Raw genomic sequence first — 13,678 nt, 5'->3', positions numbered from 1 at the left:
ATGGGCCCTACACCGGCTTTTATGGCCCTTACATCGACTCTTGGGACTCATGACCCATGAAATGTGGGTCTAAGCATCTTCTAAGAATCTCCATGCTGGTTCTAGTAGCCGCCAGCCGAATATTAGGGCTCACACGCGAGCTCCTGGGACCCCATGCATACCCCAGGGGTCTACCTGCCTCTAAGACCCCACGGCCCACACATACTTTTGGGGCTCAAACGCTTGCCCCTGAAGACCCCACTGAGACCCCTTTCCTCTATTCAGTCTTCCATACCGGCTCTTTAGGCTAAACATCGGCTCCTGTGGCCTCCATCCCGGCTTTGGAGGGCCTCCATACAAGCTTTTTGGGGGTCCGATGCCGGTTTCTGAGAGCCCTTAAAGACTTTCGAGCCTACATATACTGCCTTCTGAAACCTTTCAGCAACTTTCAAGTGACCGACCCTGATCGGAGGGCTCATTCAATCTGGGGAGTCATGTATGTAGATCTCTGGAGGAGTCTCTATGTGGTCGGTAGGCTTCTAAACACGGTCTTCTTGGAACGGTCTCGTAGGGCCCTCAATGGTCCACTGCGGATCCAGAAAAGTGCTTTGAGACGCTGCGGGTGGTGGCTAGACTACAAAGATTAAAATTAATTAATTTTAATTAATGTAAAAGATTAGCCGATACAAAACTAGCTGCATTTGCTTCTTTATGCTTTCATTATTTGAGACAGGTAGGTACACTGCAATTTCAAACCTTTTACAGAACTTGTGTGTATGGGGATAGTTTTCCAAAATCTTCGTTTTTCATAAGTCAATAATAATCACTAAAAAAAACTGAAGGGGGCCCAAAACTTCCAGAGGGGCCCCTTGAGAAAACTTTGCACCCCATCCAAAATTACCTTCCGCCGCCACTGGTCAAGGTCACATTAGGTCAGTGACCTAACACAGCATTTTGTTCTTTGAAGGTGGCGTATTCTATTTGTTTGGTAAGTCCAGTGACCAGCACACAATAAAAAGGAGACAAAACGTCCTAAAACGTCTTTTTTATTCAAAAAGCACAGATGAAAAGCACGCACACCCATATAAACACACTCGCAAAAAAACACACACCTACATACACCTTGTTCGAGGAAGTTCTTTCAAACAAACCCCAGTGACACACGCACTGTGAAGGACGAATCTCAGAAGACTCGGACAGGTTGAAGGCTGCTATGGTGTGGGAGTCGAGCAGTACAAAGCGGTGAAATGTCCTTCGTTTCGGCAACGCAAATAGCAGAAACGAAGACGAAAATGAAAGAACGCTTCACAAGTGCCCGCACGGTGAAGGGCAGGTACCAGGACGTTTCACCGCTTTGTACCGCTCGACTCCCACACCATAGCAGCCTTCAAGCTCTCGCTAGTCTTCTGAGGCTCGCTCTTCACACCGCGTCCGTGTGTGTCACCGAGGTTTGTTTGAAAGAACTTCCTCGAATAAGTTGTATGTGTTATGGGTCATATGCTAACTTGGGCAGTATGCAAACTGCCCGGGCAGTGTGCATACTACCCAACAGCCCGGGCAGTATGCATACCGCCCGGGTAGTGTGCATACTACCCGACCCCTTGGGCAGTATGCATACCGCCCGGGCAGTATGCATACCTCCCGGGTAGTATGCATACCACCCACCTTTCTTCTCACGGGCAAGATGTTTACTCGGGCGGTATGTTGACTACACTTCGTGAGGCTTGTTAATGCAATAACTCGCGTATATATGTGAATGACAAACGTTTTAACCTTCCGGGTGGTGGGGGGGGCATTTTTTGTCCCCCCTTAATTTTTTTTCGATATATCTCCAGAATTCCGCTGCGCCGATTGCCACCAAACTTTCAGTACCCTCCCGGGATCGTAGCTATTACACATTGTGACCAAATTTTTTCCAAAGGTTACGATAGGTTGGCCGCTAATGACGTCGGAGTGACGTCATTTCTGCCATTTTCGACCCAAAAAAGGTTAAAGTTTTTTTTTTGAATTTCGAAAAAACGGAAAATATGTGATAGTCCCTACCGCCTTCTATCCAAACATACCAAATTTGTGATTGTTTCCTCTTTTTTGGCAAAGTTATAGCGAAAAAAGAACTGTTCAAAATTGATGACGTCAAATTTTGTCGTCGTTATTTCATTTTACTCAGTTCACGCTTCACAATGACAATGACTTGTTGGCCACTGGTTATTCAACAATGGATTTGGGAAAAAGTAATTTCAACACTTTATTCCAATCCTCATTCCATCCTACGATCGATCAATCAAGTTTGAAGACAAAAATTCTTCTCGGTCGATCTTTTGTTATCTAGAGAGCCATTAATATTCTTAACGTGGACATGGATTAAACAACTTTAAGTCGGAAAGCGGGCAGTATGCAAACTGCCCAAGCTTTTGGGCGGTATGCATACTGCCCAAGGGGTCGGGTAGTATGCATACTACCGGGGCGGTATGCATACTGCCCGGGCTGTTGGGTAGTATGCATACTGCCCGGGTAGTTTGCATACTGCCCAAGTTAGCATATGACCCGTAACATATGCATGTGTGTTTTTGTGCGAGTGTATATATTTTATCTGTGATTTTTGAATAAAGACAGACGGTTTTTTATGATGTTTGTTTCCTTTTTATTGTGTGCTGATCGCTGGACTTAGCAAACAAACAAAATACGCCACCTTCAAAGAACACAATGCTGTGTTAGGTCACTGACCTAATGTGACCTTGAACCGGCTCATACCTACTCAAAAACACCACCAATGTATTTTCCGTGAAGTTAGCTTTCATATGACACCCATATTGCCTATGATTCTCGACGTTCTCGGCAGATGTCATTTTCATGTCAGGTCATAACCACATTGTTGACCTCAGTTTGAGGTCAACGGGTCCGATATACCAACCAAATCACATACCACTATTGAGAGCATGAATAAGACATATCTGATGGAAACAAATCAGATTTTTTTTAAATAGAACAAGTTTGAAAGGTCACGGGGTCAAGAAAAGGTCACAAGGTCACGAGGTCAAAAAATAAACTTGGGGTTTCATTCACATTTTTGCTAGACGCACCAGCCTATGCGCTTATTTTTTTGTACATAACTTTTCTTGATCCGGTGAGCCGTTGCAGAGATAAAAAAATACTTTATATTTCAATGTTCCGGAAAACCTTCAAATTTGCATGACCCATATCTCATGACCCCTATTACCTAGAGACTAAAAATTCACTGGGACGAAGTAGTACCCATAGGTCAACTTGCATGCCAAATTTGAGCAAAATCGGAGAGGTCATGGTGAACAATTGGAAAAAAATAGGTGATTTGTCGTGGAATTGCCCTCTTCTTTCAACTTAACATATGTTAAGTTGAAAGAAGAGGCGATTTCATCCAGATGCGGTGGTTTACTTCTTGAAATTATTTTTGTTTATGACGACCACCATGTAATGACGGATGATGCGCGGCCCTTAATTAGCAAAAATAATTTCGAGAAGTAAACCACCGCATCTGGATAAAATGACCTCTCAACTTAACATCCCTATTATTTTTTCACCAACATCACGTTTTCGATCAATATCGATGGTTTTCGGATGCTTTAATTTTAAGTTCCAACTTCAGGCCACAAAATAAACTACCATACAAACAACGGGCATATTAGCCGGGCAGGCGGTGGGCCTCCCGGCCACCTTCCGCGCCGTGGGGGGGGGGGGGGCATTTTTTGCCCCCCCCCCGTATCTCCGAAACTGCTGGACGGATCCGGAAAATGCAAACGGTGTTCGATAGCCCTGTCAAATTTGTCGAACGGAAAAAATTCATTGACCTCGGGGTCACCGATGACGTAACAGGTCAGGTCAAAGATAAAATATTTCACCGTTCACGGGTCATCTAGGGAAAGCGCTATAACACCGAGTAAAACGCATTTTGTCGAAAATCAGCGATAGGGCGTCAGTTTTCTAGTACATGTGTTGCTATTAGAGGTCACTGGTCATACCAGGTCAGGTCACGGTACAGGTCACCAAGGGTCACCACATGAACCCAACTTTACTAATGTTGTGCGATGCATGTTTTATGGCAATTTTTCATTTCCAACTCAATTGTGTTGGTTATAAGACCATCAGGTACGGTTTAGGTCACTTTCTGGTGGAGGTCAGGTCAAGGTTAAGGTCAAAAAAGGTCAAATTTTGAAGTTGTTAGTTTGCATAAAATGGGTATTGATTCGATGCAGCTCGTCACGGGGAGTCTAATGGTGGTCTTCGTTTTGCGCTACGAGGTCCAGAATTGCTAAAAATTGTGTTTGAAAATTTGACGTCATCAATTTTGAACAGTTTTTTTCGCTATAACTTGCAAAAAAAGAGGTATCGATCTCAAATTTTTTATGTAGATAGAACGCGGTAGGGAATATCATATATATTCCGTTTTTCGAAATTCAAAAAACTTTTTGGTTTTTTCAGCTATTATATTCAAAAAATCTATTATTTGATTTCTGGGGGTCAAAATCCAAAAATTTCAAAAATCCAAGAAAGCAGTTTTGTAGCCCTCCTAACTCTACACCTCTTATGTCTGAATTATTTTCTGTATCTCTAAAGCTGTAGGCCTGACAGCTCTTCCCGCGAAACCTTTTTTTGGGTCGAAAATGTCAAAAATGACGTCACTCTGACGTCATTAGCTTAGTGGCCAACCTATCATAGCCTTTGTAAAAAAAATGGTCACAATGTGCAATAGCTATTCATGGGAGGGTACTGAAAGTTTGGTGACGATCGGCGCAGCGGTTCTGGAGATATATCGAAAAAACTAAAGGGGAGGGAAAGAAAATGCACCCCCCCCCCCCCCACCACCTGGAAGGTTAAAGCTGGCTTCTTCTTCTTGCACCAGGTGTCAGCACTTCTTTTCAAAAATCGGTGCTTATCTTTCCAAAATCGTGATTTCCTCGCTGAGAAGTGAAATCGGCTTCCTTGTTGTCAAAAATAGCAGAATCGTTGCCATTTTTGGCACGTGTGACAAAATAGCACGTGCTAAAAATGACAACCATTGACCAAACCTCCCCCGACTGATATGTAAAAGGTGTAGACTGTAGAATCAACAGGGCTACTTAGCTGCTAACTCAGATTTTTTTTTGAACTCCAAAAATAAAAAATGTATTTTTAATATATTAGCCCAAAAATAAAAAAATGAATTTCGAAAAAAAAAACGGAATCTATGTGATAGTCCCCGCCTTCTATACACATACCAAATTTGAGATCGACACCTCTTTTTGGGCCAAGTTATAGAGAAAACCCTGTTCAAAATTTATGACGTCAATTTTCCAAACTCAATTTTAACAATTCTCGACCACGTAGCGCAAAACAAAGACCACCATGAGACTCCCCGTGACGAGCTGCATCGAATTAGTATCGATTTTATGCAATATTATCAACTTTGAAATTTGACCTTTTTTACTTGACCTTGACCTGACCTCAACCAGAAAGTGACCCGATAGGCGTTATCACAAGTGTATTCGCGGCCATTGGGGCGACGTAAGAAAAGAAGAAACCAACTGGCCCCAAGAACTTTAAATTATCAGTATTGTCGCCTGAGCCGTAGATTGACGAGCGTTGTTACGCGCAGAACACCGCAGCCAGAGCGTTGCTTGTATTCGTCACGATGCGGTCGACTAGCGAATACTGATGCGTAGGTGCAGCATATGAAGCAGCGTGGCAACTCAAACTGGCACTAGCGCAGGTAGGCACGGTATACAACGATGCATCTAGCGGTTTCTGCAAAGGCAAAAACATTGAATAAATGATACGGAAAAATAGAACAAATTCAAGAGCGCGATAATCTAAAAGCAATAAAGCAATAAATCATAATGTTCAGTTCTTACCAACGATTTCGTCCACTCAGGCGCCATGCCTCCATTCTCGACGGAGTACACCATGAAAAAGACTGAGTATGGCGGCTGACTTAGAGCCCGCCAGTCACGGGAACCCGCAAGTACTGCAGACACGCGGACATAAACATTAACACATGAGCATGCCATACTCATCCGTAAAACAAATAACATGCGGAATAACAGAAAAATATCCCCGTATAAACTCATCCCGCGAAACACAACACAAAAAGATAACACATATATCGTACGCAACGAACAAGTACCGCCCGCGACAGAGATGGGCAAAAGTATCGATCAGCTGTTCGCGCCGTCTGAGACACGGCCAATAAAGCTACCGCGCGAAGCCAGCGTGGGGGGACGGGAACGGCTCAGGAAGGGGCAGGCTGCTCCATCTCGCGGCTGTCTGGGAAACTCCACCGCACCGCGCAGACCGTAAGGCGCAGGTGTCGCTGCAGACGCATGACTCCTCCGTCACGCGCACACAGGCGCGCGGCTCACAGGCGCACTAACACCCGCCCCTTTTTGACTTCGCCGTCAAAACAAACTTAAACTTTCCTTCTTCACTCGGCCTCGGTAGCGCCGATAATCTTCACCACCTTGGTGATGGGTCGCGCATAAGTCGTGCCGCGGACGCGGACCCACACGGTGCGAACTCGTCCGTCCGCGGCCGCCGGCGCCGCCTCTACGCGTCCGAGCGGCCAGGTTCCGCGAGGAACGGCGTCGTCCACCATGAGCACGATGTCCCCTGGCTTCATGTTCGTCGTGCTTCTTGTAGATCGTCCTGCTCTCGTCTGCAACAACGGCAGGTACTCCCTGCGCCAACGGCGCCAGAATTGCTCCGTCAAGTAGGCGGCTCGTCTCCATTGGCGGCGACCGACTAGGTCGCAGTCTGTAGTAGCGCTGCTGCTGGGAAGCGTTACACACTTGAGGTGCAGGATGTGGTTAGGTGTGAGCGGAGTCTCGTCTCTGGGGTCAGCACTGACCGGCGTCAGAGGCCGGTTGTTAATTATACATTCGACCTCACACAGGAGTGTGTGAAGCGTCTCGTCTGTCATGGATTGTTCGGTCAGGATGGCGTTCAGGATCTTGCGGATAGTGCGAATCTGCCTTTCCCAGGCTCCGCCGAAGTGCGATGCGTGCGGCGGGTTAAACCTCCAGTCGATCTTCATGTCCAGGGCAACTTTCTGGATCCGGTTGTTGTCGTTCTGCAGGTTGTCGACTTCGTTTCGGAGCTCTCGGTCTGCGCCCGTGAAATTTGTACCGCGGTCAGAGCGCAAGGTGCGTACGTCGCCTCGGCGAGCGACAAACCTGCGCAGTGCGCACAGGAACGAGTCAGTTGACAAGCTTTCCGCCACCTCTATGTGCACCGCTCGCGTTGCGAGGCACGTGAAGATTACGCCATACTTCTTGACGTGAGACCTGCCCCTCTTGACGTAGAAGTTGCCGAAAAAGTCGACACCGGTCCTGGTGAACGGTTTCTCGCCTTCACGAACCCGATCCTCCGGAAGGTCGGCCATCTTTTGAGTCTCCGGCGGTCTCTGCCTTCGGCGGCAGCTCAGGCAGCGGCTCAACACGCGCCTGACGGCCGAGTTAGCTCCCAGCACCCAGTAAGACCTACTGATGTCAGCCATGACGTGCTGTCTTCCTTCGTGGCCGGCTCTGCGATGAAAGTCCTCGATCAGCATATCAATGACGCGCCCCTTCTTCGGAAGGATCGCTGGGCACTTGGCAGTCTCGCACAGCGCGGAGTTCCTCAGGCGACCCCGAGCTCTCAGCACGCCATCCTGGAGGCCGGGATCCAGGCGGGCGAGCGGGCTCGACAGACGAACTTCCTTGCCCGCTCTCAGGTCCTTCATCTCCTGCGGGAAGCTCGCTTCCTGCTCCGACAAGATGATGAGTTTCTCAGCGTCTGCAATCTCCTGTACGCTGAGCTCGGCCGGCGACGACATGATGCCGCCACGTTTCTTGTCCCTCAGCATCCGCAACACACGGCGGATCCATGCCACCGCCCTGGTCAGCCGTCTCCAAGTCGAGTAGTGGTTGACTAGCCTCTTCATCGGCCTGACGGCGTCGGCATTGCCCTCGACGCTGCTCAGGCATGTAGATGTCTTCACCTCCGGATCGTGCTCGGAGACTCCTTCTCCAGCTTCTGGGTCGCTCGGCCACGTCTCCGGCGGCCCCTTCAGGAACTGAGGACCAGCTCTCCAGAGGCTACTGCCCATCAGCGTTTGGGCGTCCACTCCCCGGGAGACCAGATCCGCCGGGTTCTGACCTGTGGGCACAAACCTCCACTGTTCGACGCTCGACCCGTCATGAATAGCCGCGAGCCGATTCGAAACGAATACATGAAACCGTGTCCTGGTGTTGCGGATGTACTTCAGTACTGTCGTACTGTCAGTCCAGTAGTTCTGTTCAACTCGGGTGTCCAGTGCGCGGACCAGCTCTTGTCCTGCCTCAACCGCCAGCTTGGCAGCAGCCAACTCGAGTCGGGGGATCGTGAGCGCTTTCACGGGGGCCAGTCGAGCTTTGCTGGCGAGCAGAGCGCAGTGAGCGCGTCCTTCCGGCGTCACGGTACGCAGATAGGAGACGGCGCCATAGGCTCTCTCGCTCGCGTCCGCGAAGTGGTGCAGCTCCACCGTCCCGTCCAGTCTTCCCGCCGTAACGCACCTGGGGAAGAAACAGTGAGACAACTGCGGCAGGTCTCGCAGCCATCGCTCCCAGGATTCTCTCGTAGCTTTGGGCACTTCCTCATCCCAGCCCACTTTCAGCCGGAACAGGTCCTGGAGCAAGATCCTCGCTCTCACGATGCATGGAGTCACCAGTCCCAGCGGGTCGTAGCAGGACGCCGTAGCCGACAACATCCCCCTCTTCGTCTTCGGCTTCTTCGTCAACTTGCTGACGTCTACCTGGAAGCTGAACATGTCGGAGTTAGTGTCCCACAGTACTCCCAGGGCGCGTTCCACTGGAAGAGCGTCTGTCCCCGGCGTGAGCTCTTTCACTTTCTTTGTCCTCTCTTCTCTGGGCACAGATCTCAGGACTCCGACACTGTTACTGCTGATCTTGGTAAGCTTGAAGCCGCCCTCGGCGCAGAGCGCCTTGAGGTCTCCGACCAGTTTGACCGCGGCTCCTTCGCTTCCCACAGACTTCAGGACGTCATCCACATAGAAGTTCCGTCTCACGGTGTCTCTGGCCTCCTCCATCTTCTGACCGAACTCCTCAGCTGTCCTGTGCAGCGCCAGGTTGGCGCAGCTCGGTGAAGACGTAGCACCGAAGAGATGTCTTGTATTGCGATATTCCCTGGGCGTGCAGGTGACATCTCCTCGTGGCCACCACAGGAACCGCAGGTAGTCTCGTTGATGTTCGGGGACCAACACCTGCATGAACATGGCCTCGATGTCCCCCGTGAAGGCGTACGGCTGTTCACGGAAACGGATGAGCACGTCAATCAGTGGGTTAGTCAGGTCAGGTCCCTGCAAGAGAGTGTCATTGAGAGACACGCCGTTGAACTTGCTCGCGCAGTCAAACACAACCCGAACCTTCTCTTTCTGCGGATGCCGAACTCCGAAGTGCGGGATGTACCACTTGCATGCTGGTTTATCGTTGTCTGGGGCCTCTTCCGCATACCCCTTCTCCAGCAGGTCTGCCATCACAGCCTTGTACTCTTCAGCGTACTTCGGGTCCTTCTCAAAGGCCCTCTTCAGAAGATTGAGCCTCTTGAGAGCAACTTGACGGTTGTTGTCAAGAAGCGGCTTGCTCTCCCTGAAGGGCAGCTTGATCTCGTATCTCCCTTCTCTTCGTCTGCAGCCTGTCTCCATCTGTGTGCACCATCTTACATCTTCAACCGACAGACCTCTTCTTGTGTCGGCTCGGTCCTCGAACAGCTCTTCTGGGCCCAGTGCGTCCACGATCTTGATGCGGTTGATGCTGACTGACTTGGTGAACTTCCCGACACCACTCAGCACCCAACCATACCTCGTTCTCACAGCATAGGGACCACCATCTCGGCTCGGACACACTTCCACAGGCTCCATCACACTGGCCGCGTTACCTCCTATCAGGAGGCCAATCTCTTGGTCACCTGATAGTGTCTCCAGAAATACTCCAGCATCTTGCAGGTATTTCCATTTACTCACATCTTCTTCAGATGGAATGTCTTCAGACGTCACAGGGATGTGGTCCAGGACATACAGAGGCGGCAGCTCCATGCAGTTGTCCCCATCGAGGCTTCCGATGACCAGACCAGGAACGAGACAGCTGTCCATCACCGCCTCTCCCCTGATCGTGCACACCCTCAGTGATGAGTTGTTTTGCGGCGTCACCTTCATCTTCTGCAACAGGTGCTTTGAGATGAACGAGTGTGTGCTACCGCTGTCCAGAAAGGCGTTAGTTACCACAGTCTCCTTGTCTAGCCCCACCATCACCTTCAGCACCTGGAGCTTGGCCCCTCCCGCCCCGCTGGGCGCCAGATGGCCTGTTGTAGCACTTGGTGTTGGACTTATCCTATCTTCATGGAGCACAGTTGGGTGGCTTCTGTTGCACCGCTCACAGGTCCTCCTTTCCTTACAGAACCTGGAGCGGTGGCCATGCTGAAGACAGGCGAAGCAGAGGCCCTTCTCTTTCACGAACTTGCTCCTCTCCTCGTGCGTCCTGGACTCGAACTTCTTGCAGTTTTCGATCTGGTGTTTTCCCTGGCAAAAGAGACATGATGGTTGTGCATTCTCCATGGGCTGGACACTTCCTGCTAGAGTTCTTCCAGCGATTACCCTTCCTGAGGGCTGCACCTTCAGCTTTGTGTCATCTTTCTTGGTTCTTGTTCCTGGGCACAGCACATGTCGTCCGTACGAGGGGTTCGTTGCAATCCTTGCTTCAGTCTCGATGAATTGGACAAGATCACTGAAGTTCGCTGGACGTCTCCCTTCCTGTTCGATGGCATCAGCTTTCCGGCGCCACCTCTCAGTCAGGTGATACGGGAGCTTCTCCAGCAGTCTCCGGATGGTCTTCGAGTCAACAGACCCCACACCGTGTGGCAGGTTCTCAAGCGCGTTCATGCAGCCCCTGAGGAAGATGCCAAAGTCATCCAGTCCGTCTCCATCATCTGCTCTAAGGGTGGGTAGGGCTAGCATCTCGTCCACCAGACTAGCTACGGTCTGAGCCTGACAGTCGTACCTGCGGCGGAGCAACATGACAGCTTGGGCATAGCCCTGCTCTTCAGGCAGATGAACGCAGGTCTGAACGAGGTCGTGTGGCTTTCCCTTGGTGAACTTAAGCAGGTACAGGAGCCTCTCAGCATCACAGTCCACATTTCTTGCTATGTTGGACTCGAAGGTCCTGAGGAAGGGCTTGAACTTCGAAGTGTCACCCCTGAAAGTGGTCAGGTCAAGTGATGGCAGGTGGAGACGCCTTACCATCTGCAGGTCAGTGCTGTGTTGAGCCGGAGCCCCGCCAGCTACTTGCTGCTGTGTTGGCTCGTCTTGCAGAACGGATTCTGGTGTCACTTCCTGTGGAGATGCAGCTGGAGATGTAGCATCTTGCTGAGCTGCGGCATCTTGCTGAGCTGCGGCATCTTGCAGAGCTCTTGTCACCGCAGCTTCCTGTGGCTGGACTGTGTCAGCGGCAGCAGCCCCTTGCAACCACATACTTGCAGCTCTTGTCGCATGCTCCACCTTCAGCATCTCCTCCAGGACCTTCTCCTTGGCTTCACTCTCGTCTATCTCCGCCTGGATCTCCAGCTCTTCTCTCTTCTTTCTCAATGCAGCTTCTTCTTCTTCAATCTGGTGCCTCTTCTTCAGGGCTTCCTTCTTGGCAGACAGCCCAGCCAGCCTCGCTCTCTCCAAAGCCCTGGCAGAGACGATGCTGACCGATGTTCGGACACTGGAGGCAGGCTTAGAACTTGCAGCACTTCCACCTCCAGATCTTGATGATCCCGACTTCACACTCTTCCCATCATCGGCTTTCTTCGGCTCACACTCTTCATGCAGCTTATCCGTCTCTTCCTTGGCCTGCTTCCTAGCTCCCTGACTCTGGAACTCTTCTTCCTTCAACAGCTCTCTCAACCTCTCCAACAGGACTGGCTTTCTTCCCCGCACATCTTCTCCACGCCTAGTCAACTCCCCGACCAGCTCCTCCTTTGTCAACTTGTCAAGGTCCATGGTTATCGTTGACACGCACGGTCAAGCAAGGTCAAGCGAGGTCAACGTCAAGTGAGGGGGTCATGTGGGTCAGGTTGGGCAGGTCAGAAGGATAGGGTTGCCGGCACGATAAGTTATGAATGAACACTTCAACCTTAAGCTAAACACATGTCAAACTAGCACCGAGAATAGCTACACGAATGTCAGCCTCATATGGTTCAAACACACCACATCATTGCACCTGTTCCATGCATGCCTCAAAAGTCTTAACAAACAGAAAAGATCACTGGTCAGACCTCTTTCCCTGCCATCAGGAGCAGCAGCACCCACCATCAGTAGCAGTGGCGTCCACCCAGTAGGTGCCAGCCAGCAGACGCGAACCTCCGCCACCGCAGGGACATTAGGCTGCTGGAACCTCCGTCCTGGATCCAGTCCCCACGGCGGCAGGCAATCGCGTCTGCAGCGGTCATGCGTCGGCCGGTAGCGACGGAATCAGCAAGCAGACATGCTGATGCCCCCGGAAGACGATGATGAAGACGATCGTTGAAACTATTGTCGCCTGAGCCGTAGATTGACGAGCGTTGTTACGCGCAGAACACCGCAGCCAGAGCGTTGCTTGTATTCGTCACGATGCGGTCGACTAGCGAATACTGATGCGTAGGTGCAGCATATGAAGCAGCGTGGCAACTCAAACTGGCACTAGCGCAGGTAGGCACGGTATACAACGATGCATCTAGCGGTTTCTGCAAAGGCAAAAACATTGAATAAATGATACGGAAAAATAGAACAAATTCAAGAGCGCGATAATCTAAAAGCAATAAAGCAATAAATCATAATGTTCAGTTCTTACCAACGATTTCGTCCACTCAGGCGCCATGCCTCCATTCTCGACGGAGTACACCATGAAAAAGACTGAGTATGGCGGCTGACTTAGAGCCCGCCAGTCACGGGAACCCGCAAGTACTGCAGACACGCGGACATAAACATTAACACATGAGCATGCCATACTCATCCGTAAAACAAATAACATGCGGAATAACAGAAAAATATCCCCGTATAAACTCATCCCGCGAAACACAACACAAAAAGATAACACATATATCGTACGCAACGAACAAGTACCGCCCGCGACAGAGATGGGCAAAAGTATCGATCAGCTGTTCGCGCCGTCTGAGACACGGCCAATAAAGCTACCGCGCGAAGCCAGCGTGGGGGGACGGGAACGGCTCAGGAAGGGGCAGGCTGCTCCATCTCGCGGCTGTCTGGGAAACTCCACCGCACCGCGCAGACCGTAAGGCGCAGGTGTCGCTGCAGACGCATGACTCCTCCGTCACCGTCACACAGGCGCGCGGCTCACAGGCGCACTAACAATCAGTTAACATGCACCTTTTCCTTGATGTGTAGAGAATTTACCATTATTTGTTACAGAAAATTGCATTTAAAATCTTCCAATAATGCTTTTTTTCATCGTTTGCACAATATGTTCTTTTACTAAGCTAGAAACACTAATTAGAAATAGTTCCCGCATCATCAAGAACAATAGGGAAGGCTTGAAGTGAATAAAATAATTTAAACGGTTTTGTAATCTATGTGAAGGCACTTCTAAAATTGCCTGTAGAAATATTGAAGGCAAAAGTTCAACTTTTTCACAAGACGGATGTCTATAAACCTATTTAACTTGTGACAACTCAGCCCGTA

General features: G+C 50.1%; 1 protein-coding gene across 1 annotated transcript; it reads right to left on the bottom strand.

Annotated features, from left to right (window-relative positions):
- Nucleotides 1–5,529: 5,529 nt before the first annotated feature.
- LOC122365351 lies at nucleotides 5,530–13,469 on the bottom strand. Its single transcript, XM_043336496.1, has 2 exons — nucleotides 12,831–13,469; nucleotides 5,530–12,539 (listed from the first exon to the last, which is right to left on the bottom strand). The coding sequence occupies exon 2, from the start codon at nucleotides 11,999–12,001 to the stop codon at nucleotides 6,413–6,415; it is 5,589 nt and encodes a 1,862-aa protein (XP_043192431.1). The 5' UTR covers nucleotides 12,002–12,539; nucleotides 12,831–13,469; the 3' UTR covers nucleotides 5,530–6,412.
- Nucleotides 13,470–13,678: the final 209 nt, after the last annotated feature.

This window comes from Amphibalanus amphitrite, unplaced genomic scaffold, assembly GCF_019059575.1.
Source record: "Amphibalanus amphitrite isolate SeventyFive unplaced genomic scaffold, NRLGWU_Aamphi_draft 000733F_arrow, whole genome shotgun sequence".
Classification (NCBI taxonomy): Eukaryota; Metazoa; Arthropoda; class Thecostraca; order Balanomorpha; family Balanidae; genus Amphibalanus; species Amphibalanus amphitrite.
This window is presented reverse-complemented; position numbering and strand designations above follow the sequence as displayed.